Raw genomic sequence first — 18,932 nt, 5'->3', positions numbered from 1 at the left:
ACCCACCCACCCATGGCCTGTCTGCTGCTAGGAAAGGGGGCTGGAGGGAAGGTCACGCCAGGCTCTGCCAGCCAGCTGCGGAGGGATGGCAGGACATGCAATAAAAGAGCGAGGGGGCGGGTGAGGGAGTGCCGCCGCATCTGCCCAGGGAAAGGAAGGGGGTGCTGTGGCTGCGAGAGGCAGGCTCGGGAGGGACTGCTAGCCGCACAGAAGGCGCATGTCAAGGACCTTCCTGCTCTTGGCCAGAGCTGCCGAGCTGGGGAGAGAGGAGATGCTCTTTAGAGGATTCAGGCTTTCTATTCACCCTCTCAGCAGCCTGCCGGGCCAGCTGGCCAGGTGTGGTGCCACTGTGGTTGTGCAGAGCAGGATGTGGCTCAGCCCCAAGGTGAAGGGAGGCAGCAGAGGGTGGGGGGGCAGAATGAGGGACGGCTTCCCTTTTGAGCAAGCTGCGCTTGGAGAAGGGGTAGCGGTGGCAGCAGGGAGTCCTCCAGGTGGCCCAGAGAGTCAGGGAGCCTGGACTGGATGGGAAGTTGTGGGGCCTTGGCAGGAAGTTGAGGGGCCGGGCCCCAAGAGGCTCCACTGTAGCTATGGGCCTGGCTGTCCCAGCGTATGGCTCTTCATTAACAAGAAAGTCTGTGCCTTACCAGAGGAAACCATGGAGGACCTTAAGTTTCCTCTAGTGGATGCTCCCATAATTGCCCTCCACATGGATGCTGTCCTCTCGAAAGACACTCTTAAAGACTCAGTGGATAGGAAACATGAGACAGCACTCAGGGAATCACACTAGGTGTCCTCCCTAGTAATCAGGGCATCACCAGTCCAGTCAAATTTCTGCAGAGCTATAGTGTTTGTGCCTTACCAGAGGAAACCATGGAGGACCTCAAGTTTCCCCTAGTGGATGCTCCCATAATTGCCCTCCACATGGATGCTGTCCTCTTGAAAGACGGGGGCAACACTCTTAAGGACTCAGTGGATAGAAAACATGGGACAGTACTCAGGAAATCACACTAGGTGTCCTCCCTAGCAATCAGGGCATCACCAGTCTAGTCACATTTCTGGAGAGCTATAGTTGTCCGGGCCAACAATCTACTTCAGGACATGGAAACTTATCCTCTCACACTTGAGAAATGGCTTCTAAATATTACAAGGGCAGCAGAATTTGCTGTGGATGTGTCTCAAGATACCATGCAGTTCTGTGCTAGGACGCAGGCAGCAAATGTTATAGTCAGAAGAAATATCTGGCTAAAACTCTGGAAGTAAGACCCTTTATCAAAATCCAACCTGTCTGCAGAAAACATTTCTGGTAGACTGCTCTTCAGAGCTTTAGACAAGGTCTTAGTAGAGACAAAAGAAAAAGCCAACAATCTACTTCAGGACATGGAAACTTATCCTCTCACACTTGAGAAATGGCTTCTAAATATTACAAGGGCAGCAGAATTTGCTGTGGATGTGTTTCAAGATACCATGCAGTTCTGTGGTAGGACGCAGGCAGCAAATGTTATAGTCAGAAGAAATATCTGGCTAAAACTCTGGAAGTAAGACCCCTTATCAAAATCCAACCTGCCTGCAGAAAAAAATTCTGGTAGACTGCTCTTTAGAGCTTTAGACAAGGTCTTTGTAGAGACAAAAGAAAAAAAGGAAAGCCATGCCATCTACTTCAGCCTCAAAGGAAAAAGACGGCAAAGGGAGGTCCTACAATTCCTTTCGTGGCTTCAGACCCAATGCCAAGAGTTGGGAAGGCAAGGATTTTAGAAGCAACTGTGCCTTTAATTACTGGTCATAGTTCCAAAGCAGACAATTTTCTCCCAACAAACAAGACAGGGCAGGTCCAGCAAAAAGAACCACCAACTGACTACACAATAGGGGGTCGCCTCCAATACTTCACCCACATCTGAAGGCAGAACACAACTTACCAGTGGGTGCTTTCCATCACCGAGCATAGTTACAAGATAGAGTTTGCATCTCCACCACACTCCAAGTTCATCCCGTCTCCACTCCCAGATCAAAGGAAAAACAACAACTGACAGGAAGCTGTAGAGTATCTTCCGGCCATCAGGGTGGTTGAGTCAGTACCTACCTCGCAGAGGTTCCAGGGAGTCTACAATACAGTCCTTTGGACTGTCATCCTTGCCAAGAACCTTTACCAAAGTGCTGGTAGTGCTTGTGGCCCACCTGAGACAGCAGGGGATCCTCATATACACTTATCTAGAAGACCTGCTGATCAGGACCAAGGACAGCAAATCAGCAGCAGGGGACTCAGAGGCTTCCATTCAACTACTGTGGGAGCATAGGTTCCTAATAAACCTAGGAAAGAGCCAGCTTACCCTGTCCAGGGACCTGGTCTACCTGGGGGCCAGGATAGACACAGTGTCAGCAATGGCCTTTCTCCCACCAGAGAAACAACAGAAGATCTTGGACACAATCAAAAGGATGTGCAAGCAAAAAGCATTGGACCTCTTGGACCTCTCTGTAATACTGGACTTTTTAAATTCAACACTAGATGTCATCCTATGGTCCCACTTTCATGCAAGACCTCTTCAGTAGGCACTACTACCACACCAGAAGGACATCAGCAGGAAGCACCACAAGTAGACCAAGCTCTCCCCTTCAGTTTTGAGGTTGCTAAGATGGTGGCCTTATCAAGGTTGCTAAGATGAAGGTTGCTAAGATGAAGGAACCTTATCAAGGGTGTGACCTTCCTACAACCATCCCACATTATGATGACCATGGACACAAGCAAAAGGAGTTGGGGAGCACACTACAGGGGCCAAGTAGCTCAAGGCAGGTAGTCCCCCTTGGAGATAGGGAACAGCATCAACTGGCTGGAACTGCAAGCAGGCTAGTCCTAATTACCTTCTGGGACTCTCTGAGAGAAAAGAATGTCCTGGTGAGAACCGATAACATGATGACAAAGGCACACATCAGCCGTCAAGGCAGCACCAGAGCCATTGCCCTTTACCAGGAGGTGGAGCTCCTCTTCCTATGGGCAGAACAGGCCTGAGATTGCAGCACTGCAAGGCCTCTCAAATATGCAAACAGATTGGCTGATTAGAAGGGACTTGGACCCAGGAGAATGGGCACTGAATCATGACACCTTTTAGGAGATCTCTGCCCAATTTGGGACCCCAATAATGGGTCTCCTGGCATCGCGGCAGAACCACCAGGTTCCCAGGTTCCTATTCAGGTTCTTGGGAACACAAGCAGAGGGCAAGGACATGCTACTACACCAGTGGTTGGAGGGCTTGCTATATGCCTTCCTCCTAACCCCCGTGATCAGCAAGGTGCTGACCAACGTGCAAATAGTGAAGGCAGAGGTGATCTTTATCGCTCCCTTTTGGCCAAGGTGTCTATGGTTCTAGGAGCTGGTCAGGATGTCCATGGACACCCTGTGGCATCTCCCAGTGAGGGCAGACCTTCTGTCGCAGGGACCAGTACTGCACCCAGACCTAGCCTGGCTTCAGCTGATGGCATAGAAGTTGAAAGGTGGGAACTAGAAAAGTCTGGTTTCCTCAAGGAAATGGTGGATGTCATGGTGCAGGCAAGGAGGTCAGCAACCAGGGGGATTTATAAATGTACATGGTCCGCATTCAGGAAGTGGGTCAGCAACCATAATATAGACTCCTTAAAGCCGTCCTACAAGGATGTTGTTTTCTTCTTGCACCAAGGTTGGAAACAAGGACTAAAACCAGATACACTAAAGAGACAAGTAGCTGCTCTGGCAGCAGTCCTGGACTGTAGAGGACTGCGCACTTTACTACGTATGTTAGGAGATTCCTTAAGGAAACAGTGCAGCTAGCACCCCCAGTGAGACATAGAGTCCCCATCTGGAGTCTAATTAAAGTTGCCCAAGCACTTACCAGAGGTCCATTTGAGCCACTAAAACCCATGGAGCTAAGATTTCTAAAGTGGAAGGTTGCCTTTCTGGTGGCGGTGACCTCCGCTTGGAGAATTTCAGAACTGGGGGCCTTGCCAGTTAGAAGAGAACTATGTGTGTTCTACTTAGAATAGACCCATCCTTCATTCCAAATGTAAAATTGGCTTATCTTTAGACCAGGAGCTTGTTCTGCTTGGGGAGAAAACTCTCAAAGGTCACCATTGCCCTTTAGGTAAAACTCTGCATTTGTAAAGCCTATGAGGGTCACATTCCACCAGGGCGGGGGCTGCCTTGGTGGCCTTCTCCACTAGGGCTCCTGTAGACAAGATATGTAGGACAGCCACGTGGTCATCCTTTTCTACCTTTGTAAGGCACTATAGGATTGACCAGCAGGATTCAATCGGGGCAACCTTTGGGGAAAAAGTCTTACAGCAAGTAGTGTGGTGAGTCTGTAGTAAGAAGTGCCTTTGCTAATACATCCCACCCCATCAAGTGGCTTTGGCACTTGACCAGGAGCTTGTTCTGCTTGGGGAGAAAAGTCTCAAAGGTCACCATTGCCCTTTTTGGTAAAACTCTGCATTTGTAAACCCTATGAGGGTGTTAACTGCACATTCCATCAGGGCGGGGGCTGCCTTGGTGGCCTTCTCCACTAGGGCTCCTGTAGACAAGATATGTAGGACAGCCACGTGGTCATCCTTTTCTACCTTTGTAAGGCACTGTAGGATTGACCAGCAGGATTCAATCGGGGCAACCTTTGTGAAAAGAGTCCTACAGCAAGTAGTGGGGTGAGTCTGTAGTAAGGAGTGCCTTTGCTAATATATCCCACCCCATCAACTGGCTTTGGCACTTGACCAGTTTGGATGACTTCCCTCACTGAAGGAGAACGAAACATTGGACTTACCTGAAAGTTTCTTCTCTTCAGTGGGATGAAGTCATCCACTTCCCACTCAATAAATAAATCAATAAATAAGGAAAGTAGAAGGCAAGTGGGAGGTAGAGGTAGTCTACGACTACTGATTGGAAATCAAAGGTCAGATAGAGCTAGAGTATGGAATGACTGGAGAGGTGGTCTTGCTTCTCCCAAGTCAGTTGCACAAAGATTTGCATTGCCCTGCCTGGAGCAAGAGGAGGTGTGACCCTAACCAGCTTGGATGCAGTGGGATGAAGTCATCCACTTCCCACTCAATAAATAATAAATAAGGAAAGTAGAAGGCGAGTGGGAGGTAGAGGTAGTCTATGACTACTGATAGGAAGTCAAAGGTGAGCTAGAGTATGGAACGACTGGAGAGGTGGTCTTGCTCCACCCAGGTCAGTTGCACAAAGATTTGCATTGCCCTGCCTGGAGCAAGAGGAGGTGTGACCTAACCAGCTTGGATGACTTCGCCCCACTGAAAAGAAACCTTCAGGTAAGTCCAATGTTTCGTTCTCCCATGCACATTTACTGTCCTGTTGCCAGAGGTTGGCAGCTTCTATGTGTATTTGCAATTTCAAAGACTTATTCCTCTTTGATGATGGCATGGTTCTGTTGGTGGTTCAAAGTATTAGATGACAATCTCTAAAAAATGGATTAGTAATCTGAGTTTCTGGGCTGAGTTTCTGGGCTGAGTTTCTGGACTGGCGTTTCCCCCCTCCTAGGCAGTGTGTGTCTAGAGAAGCCAGGGCGGAAAGAAGATGCAGAGTGGACCATGCCTTTTCAGTAGAGAAGAAAACTGTTTGCTATTCATGTACAGTTTGAAAATCAGCAGTGACAGTGAAGGAACTTAACTTTTACTTCCCTTGTTACTAAAAGCAGTGCTGAATAGTACTGTGCTAAATAGTGGAGTAGTTGATGATAGTAGGATCTCAGTAATGTGAATGTATTTTGTTAAAAGCCATTTTGGCATTCCATATACTGATAAGGTTTATGCAGCAACTGTCCCTTGATAACATCAGATGTTTAGGAGCTGGGGCTCAGATTGACTGCAGGTCCTGTTTGCGGCCCTGCGGGGAGAGTGGGGGATGGCAAAGAGGGCAATGGTGGCTGCGGCGGCTCTCGCCAGTGGGGCAGGGAGGGGTGGGCCGTGGCAAACACAGGAAGCTTGGTCCTGCCCTGGCCCTATGTTGGGCCTGTCCTGAGGGCTGGAGAGCATGGGCGGCCAATAAGGTCACTTAAGGTGCTCTTGCAGCTCACCCTTTTTGCTGCAAGGGTTTTTTTGCTCACCCACCCCCCTCCCCCCCTTGTTTCCTCTGTAAGTGGGGGGATGGCATGCAGGGTTTACGCTTGTGTTTATTTTCATACTTGTCACAACATGGGCAGTATCAGTGTGGGGGCAGATCCATTCTCAGGAAAGCCAGCCTGCATGCCCATTTCCCCGTGTATGGGGAATCCCCAATCTTTGACTGTTTACAAACTGGTGACTCCGGTAACTCATCAGATTCTCTTGAGCGTTTACCAGAGGCCATTAAACAAAGGTGAAATGAGTAGTAATTTCACCACCCACCACTGTAACAGAGAAAAAGTAAAATTCTTTGTCAATTTGCCAAGAGAAAAAACAACAATGTCAGATTGAGTCAATAAGCTAGCCAATTAGCTAGTCTCAAGTATGGCGATATCAGCAGTCCTACCACAACAAAAACTTGGCAAATTGCTCAACTACCCAACAGTTCCAGCTGAAAAATAAATCCAGTACGAACATAGGCACACTCGTGGGAGTTGCAATGTAGAGAAAACTTAATTAAAAACCTTTCAAAATTCTAGGCGTTGGAGCTCCAAAACAGGACAGCGTCAGCCTCCACGTATGCGTTGTTTCATGATACCAACCTGTTGTTTTTTTGTGGGGAATCCCCTTAAGGGATCTTAGGCTGAGGGATTCAAGGAGTGGGCCCTGCTCAGCGGCTGCCAGGGGCTAGTCTCATGCTCAGGTGACAGGGGAGGCCACTTAGTGGTGGTCATCCTTGTGGAATCCAGAGACCCGTCATCCCCATGGCTCTCAGGACCCCCAGCCAGTGGGCTGGGGTGGCCAGGATATCATCGACTCACTGGCGAGGCAGTCGATTCCATGACCCGGTTCCGCATGCTGTACCAAGACTTCTTACAGCTGTATTCAATAAACTTGTAGCCAGTTTATTCCAAACCAAGTTGTACATGTGTTATTCAAACTGTGGTCATAAACCAGGTTAACAGGTCATGGGGAATAGAACTCCCCTTCGCTGCCCCACGATCTCCCTTTGGTGCTTGGGGTGCAAGTAAATGTCGTCACTCTTTGACCCTAGGCCTATCAACAGAACCTAACAAAGTTGAGGCAAATCTTACTACTCAGGAGGATTTGAGCAAGTGCACATTACTCAGAGTAATTGAAAAACTTGATGAATGTTGGTTCTCTGGTGGAATATATTGTTAGTCTTGGGGAGAAGTACTTGAGAAATAAAATGCAAATAGCTCTGTATTATGTCAGTAACCTAAATTGCCTTAGTGAAATCCAGTAAGACTACTTAAGTTACTTAAAAACTGAATCCAGTGAAGAAGGTTATGATCCCAGTACAGTGAGTGTTAAATATACACTGGCAGGTTATCACTGGCTGCTGTGGACTGATTAGGGGCTTAGGGGGATGATAGACTCTATAACAGCTAACAAGTTTGCTTTGATCTTTGTATTTACAAGAAATGTGTACAAAAATTTCTTGGCAATATTACAACTTAATTATGTGTCATTATGCTGTGTAGGAAGAATAATTTAAATGTGGCCCTTGAGACTAAATGGTGCAAATATATTGCATCTTATTTTAGTTAGACAGACAAGCTAAATTAGGTATGTGATGAATTTGTTATGAATACAATTATTCAGTTAGTAAGTGGATGTATTCTGGGTCTGAAAGGATCCTTAGACTTTTATAAACTATTCCCAATTGAAATTGTTTATGTTCCTGGCCAAACTTGTTTGGGAAGCAAATATTAATGAGGATAGGGGTTGAGAGATGCGGGGTAAAAATGTGTCATATTTTGTACCTAGTTCAGATGGACTTTGGTAAATAGAATTTATCATTAGTTTTTGCAAAAATACTCCTGTCAGAGCTGCTCAGTTAATGCCTAATACTTTTGTTAGAGGCATTGCAAGTCTGAGCCACTGGCTTTGAATCTTGTCTTGAAGCTTTTCCTATTTATGAAAGGTTATGGAGTCGTGATAACGTGGCCTCCAGAAGAGAGGCCGCTCCTTCTTCGAACACCTCAGATAAAAGACATCTGGCTACTCTTGTACTCTGGCATGGCCAAAACCACTTCCTTCTGAACTTTGGTCCATTTGTATTCTATTTTGTGTTGTGGTAACCTTAAAAACAACTACATAATCCCATTCATTAGCAGAACTTTTTGTGGGTTAGCTGTGAAGGAGTTCTTGAATTTTGTGTCTAAGCTGCGTTTACCAAGTTTCTCTCTGTTGATTTGCTACTAAGTCCAACTTTCCTGTTTTCTTATATGAGCCACTGAGAATGCAGCATGTGTATTGCATATGACTTTGTTGCTTTCAACGATGTTTGCTAATCTTTTCAATTATATCAATACGCTATAGTAGATACTGTTGACTTGTCAGACAAATGGGCAAGCTGGAGCTTGTGGAATGAGCTGCTTTGTGATTACTTTCCTCTGGTTTTGCATAATCCTAATATAGGATTATAATGTTTGAATTGCTATTGGCTAGGCAATAAATGGTATAAACTGTGTGCATTCGTAATCTAGGCTGTATTATATTTTAATGATGGAAGCTGTTGCATCAGGATTTTTAGCATTTTGACTGTTACTCTGCTATTTTCTGCTAGGTAAGTGTAGTACAGGATTCTGTAAATATATCGGGACAGTCAAGTACAAATATGTTAAAGGTACCAGAATGCCGACTCGCTGAAGATCTAGGAAATCTCTGGGAGACAACAAGATTTACAGACTGCAGTTTTTATGTAGGAGGACAAGAATTCAAAGCTCATAAATCTGTCCTTTCAGGTACTTCCTACTTTTTATATCCTAATTTTAATGAAACGTACAATCTTGGTATGGTATTAAGACATATGTTTCTTGCCACAGCTCGTTCACCAGTTTTTAATGCAATGTTTGAACATGAAATGGAGGAAAGCAAAAAGGTGAGTGAATATTGTCCTTTGACATAATAAATTAAGGGAATTGTTTCCCGGAGGCATGTTAAGCTTTGATTTTACAGTAGGGTTGCCGTGTTTGGCTAGATTAACTACATTTCTTGACATAAAGTGCCCAGTTTAATTAGGCAGTAAGTTTTATGTAATTTTTAATACGTGTACTTACAAAAATGATGGGCAGAAAGCTTCAATTTAGAAGAGCTGTCTTATAGGAGGGAATGTCTCTTTATAATGGCTTCTGTTGTACCATGTGAGTGATCTCAGAACATAGGAAATTGCTTTAAACCTAGTCTGTGGACTAAAATGTTTAGTGTGCAGTCAGCCTAGTGTAGATGCTCATGCACCTGGAAGTACGCTTCGGGGGGGGGGGGGATCTAGTTTTCTGTGAAGCAGATGCTGCTAAAGTGCTACAGCAGCCTTGTAGGGAGAAGCATAAGGCTACCATGGCTGCTGCTCCTGGTCTGTAGAAAAATTAACCTGCTAGTTTCATGGAAGTAAAGTCTGTGGCTTGGGTCCCATGAACAAGTTCCACGCGCATTAGATAGCACCTGCCACAGGACACGCTTCCTCTTCCGTTTGCACATGTACCCTTTGAGAATCACTGATGATGTGCAAATGAAAGTTTCCATTTCTTCATACTTCCTCTTCCACTATCAAGTGCAGATGGAACTCGTTCATAGAACCCCCGTCATTGTCTCCTGTTTTATGCTGGATGAGAGGCTGAAAATATAGTTCCTCTAGTTTAGGCCTGAAAAGCATGCTATAGAAACACTTAAATCTCGTACTGCGTTCAGGCTTCAAAAGTGGAGAGGAGAAGAAACTCCCACTGAGATGTATGGAATTAAGAGTGACTTGTCTCATTCTTCTAAATGTAAGTGCAATCTTTATGATTTACCTTGCTCTCAGCAAGCCTGTTGGAAATGTGTGTGAGGCATTCATGGAATGAAACAATTGGGCTCTTGATTCAATAAAACATTTAAACTGGTTCTGAATGCATTCATGCATTGATCAATTTTGAAAAAAAAAATCCTAAATAAGCTGTGATGGGAGCCTAATAGAGCTCAGTCTCCTCACACCAGAACACTGTTAAACGTAGAGAGTTGAGTATTATAAATTATGCAGTGTAGGAAGGCCATAATATTTTAATTCATAAACATGATCAGATTTTTTGTTTTATGTAACAGAATCGCGTAGAAATAAATGATGTAGACCCTGAGGTTTTTAAAGAAATGATGAGATTCATTTATACAGGGAAAGCACCAAACCTTGACAAAATGGCTGACAACTTGTTGGCAGCAGCAGACAAAGTAAGTAATTGGTTCTCGCAGATCATTTTAACAACCTAAAAAGTGCATATTTGTGTATTTCATATAACTATAAAAAGCACAAGCAGAATCCACAAGTAACAAACTGGATGATTAGTAGTAAAAATGTTAGAAAAGAGAAGATCTAGAAATTGTATGGAAATTGCTTATGCAATTAAGTAAATTGCTGTTCTTGAAATGTTTGGAATGTCTTTATGGAGAGCTTGATGAATAGCCATCTTACTGTACCGAACTGTGGATTGATTGAGCTATTTATGAAAGTTAATGTACAAAGAAAAAGCTATACAGGAAGAACTATATGTAATGCTGGTCACATTGATTTGGCTTCAGTGATCTGTAGGCACAAGGATCACAGATCTTTCTCGCAGTCCCATCTAACGCCTGGAAAAATTATTTCTAGGGCCTCATGGTCCAGTAATTTCTAGGGCCTCATGGTCCAGTATTGTGGAAGGGAAGGAGACAATTGCCCTTTCAGCCTCTTATGTCAGCATACAGGTCCTGTAGCCCCAAGAATAAATTTCCCTCGACTTGTAAAGGATTACTGCATGGAGGGGAAAATGGGAAAGATCTGGAGTCCTTGTACCCATGGATTGTTTCCTCCAAGTTGCTGTTCAAGACTGGACCAAGGGCAAGGATACAGAGGTGCAGTTCAAGTTAACCTAAATATTTGTGGCTTTAAATTTGAACACTGCAGCTTAACCATAACTAATAATGGGTTAAGCACATCATTGTTCAACACACTTTATGAAAAGTGTAAATGGAGGATCTTCAGGTAACAGGTTGTTACCTTTTGGGGCACAGTGAATCTAAAATGGCCTCTTGACAGTCTCAAAATATTTCCATTGCAAGAGTCTGGGGTGGACTAGTGAACAGGCATAATCATTGTGGATGCTGGTTTATGTTACAAGTTTATATTTGAGACCTGAAATGTATCGCTTCATTTTGAGTGGCTTACTGTTCTTTAAGGGCCAAGTACTTCACAGTCCCCTGCAATTGTGTTATAGGTGTTTACTGTAAAGGGGAAAAAATGGAACAATGAGCAAAGTTTTTTTTCCTTTATTAGTATGCACTGGAACGGCTAAAGGTCATGTGTGAAGAAGCTCTGTGTAGTAACCTCTCGGTAGAAAATGTCGCAGACATTCTTATCCTTGCTGATTTGCACAGTGCAGAACAGTTGAAAGCACAAGCAATAGACTTCATTAACAGGCACGTACTTGTTTTTCTTTATTTTTTTAATTCTTAATTTGTTAGTATTCTTAATTGGTTAGGATAACATTCTTAAAATTATATCCGGGGTAATTTCTTGTGCTACAGGTGCAGTGTTCTTAGGCAACTTGGTTGTAAAGATGGGAAAAACTGGAACAGCAAGTAAGTAAAATGGTCACATCTGAGTCATCCATAAGTAAGCTATGTTTGTCTTCAGCCTAACTTCAGAATAGAATACACATACATACTAAATACCATCATTAAAGAAATTGTTCCTAATTTTCTGTTATATCAGTAAGTAGCCAGCTTGACAAATAGCAGGAACACGTTATACAAGATGTAAATGTTGTTCAGTCAGGCCCATTGGCATGGAAGCGTTTTCTGGAAGCGTTTTCTGGCATCCCCCCCCCCCCCAAATATCATAGTAAAGGTAAAGGTTCCCTTGCTCGAAAGCCAGTCGAATCCAACTCTAGGGTTGCGGTGCTCATCTCCGTTTCAAAGCTGAAGAGCCAGCACTGTCCGAAGACATTTCTGTGGTCATGTGGCCGGCATGACTAAACACCAAGGCGCACGGAACGCTGTTACCTTCCCACCGAAGTGGTCCCTATTTATCTACTTGCAATTTCTTGCTTTCGAACTGCTAGGTTGGCAGGAGCTGGAACTAGAGATGGGAGCTCACTCCATCATGCGGCACCCGGGTCTCGAACTGCTGAACTACTGACCTTCCACAGCCTGCAGTTCAGTATCTTAACCACTTGAGCCACCGCAGCTCCCCAAATGTCATACCACCAATGTTCCCTCTAAGCTGTGGAATCCTGTGAGCAACAATTCCACTTTCTGAGCTCCTGGCAAAGTTGTGAGCGAGCGATTTGGCTACTGCATAAATTAGTTGGCTCTGGAGCCCTTCCTGAGCCAGGACAAAAATGTGTGAGCCGGAGGCTAAAAAACTGTGAGCTAGCTCACACTAACTCAGCTTAGAGGGAACCCTGCATACCACATAATTAATTTCCCATGTTTAGTCTGCTAAATACTATGTGGTATATGGATGTGCTATTCTGGAAGTCATGGCGACCTCTGGTGACTGACCCCTACTGGGGCCTGGAGGATATTCAGAGAGATGGCTGAGTAAAGCCTGCCCCTGCCTCCCACCTCTGGTATTTCAAGGAGGTCTCCCATCCAAGTACTTGCCAGAGCTGACCCTGCTTAGCTCCCGAGATCTGACGAGATTGAGCTTGCCTGGGCTACCCAGGTCAGGGCTGGATGTGCTGTTCTTAATATTACTGAATTGCTTTTGACGAAGATCGAGTGTAATGTATATTATTCAATGTGACATTACCAGGCCCCACGCCATGACACTGATGGACCCCCACCCAATGAATCTCAAGAGTTGAGGATGCTGAGAATTGGCAACTGTAGCCACCTTTCCCTAGTGTACTTGTGCTCCCTCTCTCTCGATCTGGCTACTGATTTAAAGAATGAAAAGCTTACATGAGAATGTCAGAGATCTATCAGTTAGACTTCCTTCAGACTGAGGTTTAATAGTAAACTTTTATCTGGATCTTGGGCCAGTAATAAGGAATATGCAAACAAGCTCACATTTCAGATGACAACATTCCAGTTTTAGCTCATAATACCTTACTTATGCTTTTAGAATAAGGAATGCATTCCTCATCACTTGATTTTACACAATCACTTGATTTTACGGTGTTTGCTAATTTCAGCACCTTGTAAAAATCTGAACACATACCTTGGTTTCGGAGACCTTAAGAATGGTTTTTCTCAATGTCTCTAAAAATTCAGGACATTGGAGATTGCTTGCTAGTAAGATAGTTATGGGAGTAAAGGGAAAAATCATAGGATCATTGTACTGGAATCACTCAGGATCAAGATGCTGGGCATACTTTCTATGGAGCTCCAGGGTATGGAGAAGGCAGGAGTCAGTTATTGTGACTGTAGTGATGTCTAAAATAATCAGCTGCCTCCAAAAAGCATGATACTTGTTACTCGAAGGGGTGAACATTCTTCTGTTTCAGAATCTTCAAGATGGAGGTGTCAAGATGAGTCAAAATAAAGATAGGAAGATAGGGTTTGTGTTGCTAGTGGGAAAGAAACTACTTTTCTTTTGCAGAAGGGCTCAGACTGAAGCACAAGTAATTTTAGCAGTACTGTGTACAAATAATACTTGGTTTGTATTTGTAACCGGATCCTATACATATTTACTTGGAAGAACACGCTGGGGGATTCAGTGGGACTTAATTTCTAGAAAGTTGCATAGCTTTACAACTTGAGTCTTTTAAACATGAATCTGATTCCTGTAAATCCATTTATTTACAGCCAAGCAACAGACATAATGGAGACGGCAGGCTGGAAGTCAATGATCCACTCCCACCCCCACTTAGTCGCTGAGGCCTTTCGAGCGCTAGCATCGGCACAGTGTCCACAGTTTGGTATTCCACGCAAACGACTAAAACAGTCATGAAATCTTCCATGGACTTTAGCGAGCTCCTCCTCCATGTCCAGAGGAGTCTTCTCAAACCATCAGCCAGAATTTGTTATCCCTGTCCACAGAACATAATCTGGAAGCTTTTAAGAATGGATAATATATGGCTTAATAATCAGCTTTAAATTAGACTGATAATTCTCCAGTTCACTGAAAGGCCTTAAATTCAACGACTCTAGTTCATGCATTTTTGTTTTGTTTTTAAAACTGTGCCTCGTCTTTTTGACTGGGCCACGTGGGATTGCACTAGCTCCATAATGCAGTAATGTTGATAAATGAAGACCGTTCTTGAAAGGGATCTTCCTCTTCTCCATCTTCCCCCTCCCCCAAGGGTATCATTTGGTCTTGTGGTAACTGGAAGTTTTTAACTAGACTCTCATGAAAAGCACTTGAGTTGGGGGGCAGCAAGCACTCCAGTCCAAGTACTGTATTTGGGGTGCTTCAGAGGGTGCTATCAGGCATGCTGTGGCAATACACTATTCTGAATATAATTTATTTTTCATTGGTTCAGGTGAGTGAGGGAAATATGCAATGTCTTGGCCCAGAAATGTATTTTACTAAGAGTTTGTAAACGCTTACTGTGTGAGTGTGTCCATCATACGTTAAAAGAAACACACAGTAACCTTTTTGGCCTGTGTTTCTTTGGGATCCATTGCTGTTTTACTGAACCAGAGTGAAAGTTAGCATTTTGATATGGAAAGTAATTAAATGACACATGCAAGGGGGAGAAATGCTTCCCCCCCCCCAATGGAATATGTTGAAGATCAAGGATGCATAAGAATGACCAAATGTAAATTTCAGAAATGGGCCAAATTATGGATTCTCAGTATGCACTTTTAATGTGTAACTTTTGTATGTTGTGTGGTACATATATATTTTGGTTTTGATAAATATGGTACAGTAATTGTGGCCTAACTTTTGAAATACATTAAGATACCCATAGCCACATGGGATTTAGTTTTGTTACTGCAAACAAGGAAAGCATGACTTTAGAGATGTTGATTCAAAGTGACTATCTCAAGTGTTCACATCAGAATCCATTCTATTTTCACACTTCGGACAGGTTTAGCTTTATTTCCTTAGTGTGTGTATGCACAAGCCTGTTCACACTGGTGGAAGTTGCACAGACACACACACTTAGCAGGAAGGATAGAGGTCTGAAATGTATTTGTAAGCACTGACTTGTTCTTTCTAGCATTTGTTGTTGTACTAGCATTGTGGATGGTATTGAAATTCTGCATAATGTGAAAAAGCATATAACAGCCTGTAAACTGCTTGTAATGGGCCAGTTTTGTATGATATGAACCTTAGCTTTAATGCCACCACTTCCAGTGTTTTTGCTAGCTTGTTTACAATTGGGAGGGATTTTTTTCTGCAACAATGCACATTCTAAATGTTTCTTCAGTTATTACATTGAATTTACTTTAATGATAGTGATGTGCTATATTTGTAGCTCAGTCAAAGTTGCAGTAAACTTCATGCAAGTGGTATTTTTTGGAATGTTACAACTGAAGATTTTAGATGGCCCATTCAACTTGCTCAGTTACGGTTTATTGCCTTTTCCAAAGGGGTGTCCTTCCTATTTTCAGGAGTGAAGCACTGAATGTTCTGGAGTATGTGTGTTCTTGAATTATGGGTTCTAGTGCACATTTAAAGTACAATTGGGGGCAAGTAAAAGGCCAAATGCAAAACTTTGAACTGAATTTCTTCAGGCACAATTAAAGGGCCATTTCATTTGTGCTCCTGGTGATTTTCAGTGCCTACACTTCATTCAATGAGGTACAAAGTGATACAGTGACATCCTATGTGAAGATGCATGGTCGCTTTTGAAGTTTTGGGGGAGTTTTCTCTGTCTAAATTAAGGTCTTGTAAGTGTTCTTATAGTGAGACACAAGGATGCCTATCCCTCTGTAATGGAGAAACTCATGCCGCTGTGTAACTAATAATAATAATGACCAATTCCGCATCTTGGAAATCACAGCTAAAATATATGAAGTGACTTGAATATTTAATACTACAATTGTCCATTTCAGCTTATTCAAATATTACTGGATACAGCAATCAAATGAAAAATCTTAAGTGTTTTGAAAGGTTTTTAAAAGCTTAATAGCAACATTTTGTACCAAAAATATCAAACACTGTGCTGTAAGATTATCTACATTTCTCTAAATGTCTACTTTTCAAAATAATGCATACCATACATTACACAGTCCGTCATGACAGTTGATCTACTGTTTTGTTATGTGTGTGTTGGCTGTGTATGTATAACAAATGTTGTATTAAGTGGGTGTACTAATCTGCCTCGTTTTCTTCAGTAAACCACATACAGTGTTCTTACTCTTCCAAAAGAGCTGGCAAGAACAATTTTCTTAGTTACTGCAGCTTGTATTTACTATAGTCCCCTAAAAACACATTGTAAGTTCAAAGTAGTGCAGGAGAAAAGTCAGTTTTAAAAGAAGAAAGTAAGTATTTTCAGGTTGAAAACTAAAAATCTTGACAAGGTAGGCATAAATCCCTTTAGCAGGATTTTCAGTACAATTAACCAAGTGCCATGTTTGGCTTGCCAACTCCGTCCCTTCAGCACCCATCAGCCATTGCCACTGGAAATCTCCCCCCCCCCCCAGGGGAGCACCCTGCATGTGTTGTATGTGTGGTGTGTGGGTTTTAAACAAAAATTATTTTCAAAAAATAGAATTTGGTGTGCAGTTTAAGAGTATCACGAGGTTCCACTTAAATGACTTCATAGATAGTGTTTTCAAATGAAGGAAACTTCAGTAATGCATCCAGACTTGACAGTCCATTTACTGCATGCTGAAGTATGAATTCATAGTGCCTTTTCCCAAATGTAAGAGAATAGGATGCAAATTTTTGAAATGTAGGAAAGCTAGAGAGCAGTTCTGATATTTAGTTTCTCTGCAGAAAATTGTTGCAGGCATTCCTCATGTTGAATGGGCTGAATGTTGACTGTGGCTGTTAACACAGAAGTTTTTTGATGGCTCCAGTATTTAAATGTGGAATGGCCATAAGGCCTTGATGACTTTTGCCTTCAGAGAGAGTAATATAGGACATGGTCTGCATGCTCTTTGATTTTCTCCTTAAGCCCCCTTACAAAGAGAGCATGCTCTCAAGCTCAAGGCTACGTTTTTGTGGTAGTAAGTTTTCTGTAGAAACGTTAAGTAGCTGGGAATGTTTTGTTTTAGATCATAGGGTATGACTTGTTAAAATGATTGAAGTTTACCCCAAGATTAATTTTTATTGGGAGAAAGATTGGATTTTTGTAACACTTCCTACAAACTGGTAGCCTGTTGGTTTATTCCACAACAAAATGCATTGGTTTGCTTGCTTTCTGCTTGCAGCAAATGGACTTCCACGAAATGGCAATTCATTATTTTTGTTAGTGTGTGCTGTGGTTTTAGTTAATCATACTCTGTAATCTAGTTAATCCTGGATTTTGATATGTCAAAATGAAGGTTAATTGATGAGTCCTGTTTTGGAATCTAAACATTGGAAGAACTTAAACCCGGTCTTTGTTCCAAGTTACTCATATTACCTATCATGTTAAACACTTGCATCAAACCATCCAGCCTTTTATATCCGCCTGATGTTAACAGTGAAATACCTTTTGTACCTTGTTGCTGAAAATATTTTTGCATTTCAGGACATCAAGTTACAATAAAGTTGTTACTTATACAGAAGGCATTTGTGCACTTTGTCTTTTGGATACCGAGTTTGCTGTGTCTTTTCTTTTAAAAACCTGCCTGTCCCCTAAGGAGAGCATGGTTTCCCTCTCCCACATCACAACATCTCTTCAAGTTAGGTTGTTCTGGAAGGGACGAGCTTCATAGCAGAATGGGAAGCTTGGACTCCCTGGTTGGAGTTTGACACACAAACCACTACACCACACCACCTCTAAGTGGCACAAGACTATATTTTCCCGAGATCCAACCACCTCAGCAGACTTGATTGTAACACTTTTCAGCAAGTGTTTTGCTATTTTATGTAGAAATGAATGCATGGGAAAGTAACCGGAATAGGCCATGTCCTAACGCTATTTTATGTAGAAATGAATGCATGGGATAGTAACTGGAATAGGCCATGTCCTAACAATTAAAGCAATCTTAAAGAAAGCATTTTTCAGGTGTAACTGACAAGAATTCTCACATTTTGTGGATACTACAGGATGGTGATACTCATGAGGCTTGCATGGCTTGCTGTGAACTTTAAAAGGTAGCTGTGTAGCATGCAACAGGCACTGGTGGAGGAAGAGGAGGGCTTGGAGATCCATGAACATTTTTATATCAAAATATAAAGTCCTGGGTTGTTCTGGTACAGTCCAGGAGCTGACACTTCCTCATGGTGTAATCCTGTTGTTCACACTACTTAAGAACCTTATTAATGTAAGCTGAACCACTCCATGGATATTGTCTCATGTGGCAGTTTTACTCACAAGTCACTCCTTTGACATAGCTTGTAACGTAAACGATGGTATACCAGTATGTCAAGTAAACATGTATAAATCCTTCCCTTGTTATGATTCTCCTTATGGCAGTTGCTTGCAGGGGCAGGTCCATTACTCAAAACCATAATATGAGAAGCAGTTCTGGTATCCTTATCTCAGTTTGAGGCTATGAAGCATCATCCGAGCCTCATCTAAAATCATGTAAGAATCCTAAAACTTCCCTGGTTTTAAGGTACCATTTGCTAAGTGTGTGTTTGCTATTAGTGATATACAGGCAAGGGTTCTGCAAGCACATATGGGAGCATCTCATTTTAACCCTTCCCCCCCACTACTTTTTCTTCCTTTGAAGCACCCATAGCCTCTCCCCTTTTTTCCTGCTTCCTTCTCGCCCTCCAACAAACCAGCCAACCCAGCTTCATCTGCCCCTTACAGTTTTGCCTCCCCCTTGCA

The 18,932-nt window shown here is 43.0% G+C and overlaps 1 protein-coding gene across 1 annotated transcript in view; it reads left to right on the top strand.

The window, feature by feature from the left end:
- SPOPL (speckle type POZ protein like) overlaps positions 1–17,636 on the top strand; it is a 28,433-nt gene extending 10,797 nt beyond the window's left edge. The window contains exons 5-10 of the mRNA XM_015406208.1: positions 8,666–8,843; positions 8,925–8,980; positions 10,177–10,299; positions 11,381–11,523; positions 11,632–11,685; positions 13,858–17,636. Of these exons, the coding sequence (XP_015261694.1) occupies positions 8,666–8,843; positions 8,925–8,980; positions 10,177–10,299; positions 11,381–11,523; positions 11,632–11,685; positions 13,858–14,002 (699 nt within the window). The 3' untranslated portion in view covers positions 14,003–17,636. The remainder of the gene's footprint in view (positions 1–8,665; positions 8,844–8,924; positions 8,981–10,176; positions 10,300–11,380; positions 11,524–11,631; positions 11,686–13,857) is intronic.
- The last annotated feature ends 1,296 nt before the right edge of the window (positions 17,637–18,932 follow it).

The sequence above is a fragment of the Gekko japonicus genome, unplaced genomic scaffold, assembly GCF_001447785.1.
Source record: "Gekko japonicus isolate JY-2015 unplaced genomic scaffold, Gekko_japonicus_V1.1 scaffold1723, whole genome shotgun sequence".
NCBI lineage: Eukaryota > Metazoa > Chordata > Lepidosauria > Squamata > Gekkonidae > Gekko > Gekko japonicus.
The sequence above is the reverse complement of the archived record's forward strand: the minus strand, read 5'-3'. Positions and strand labels throughout refer to the sequence as shown.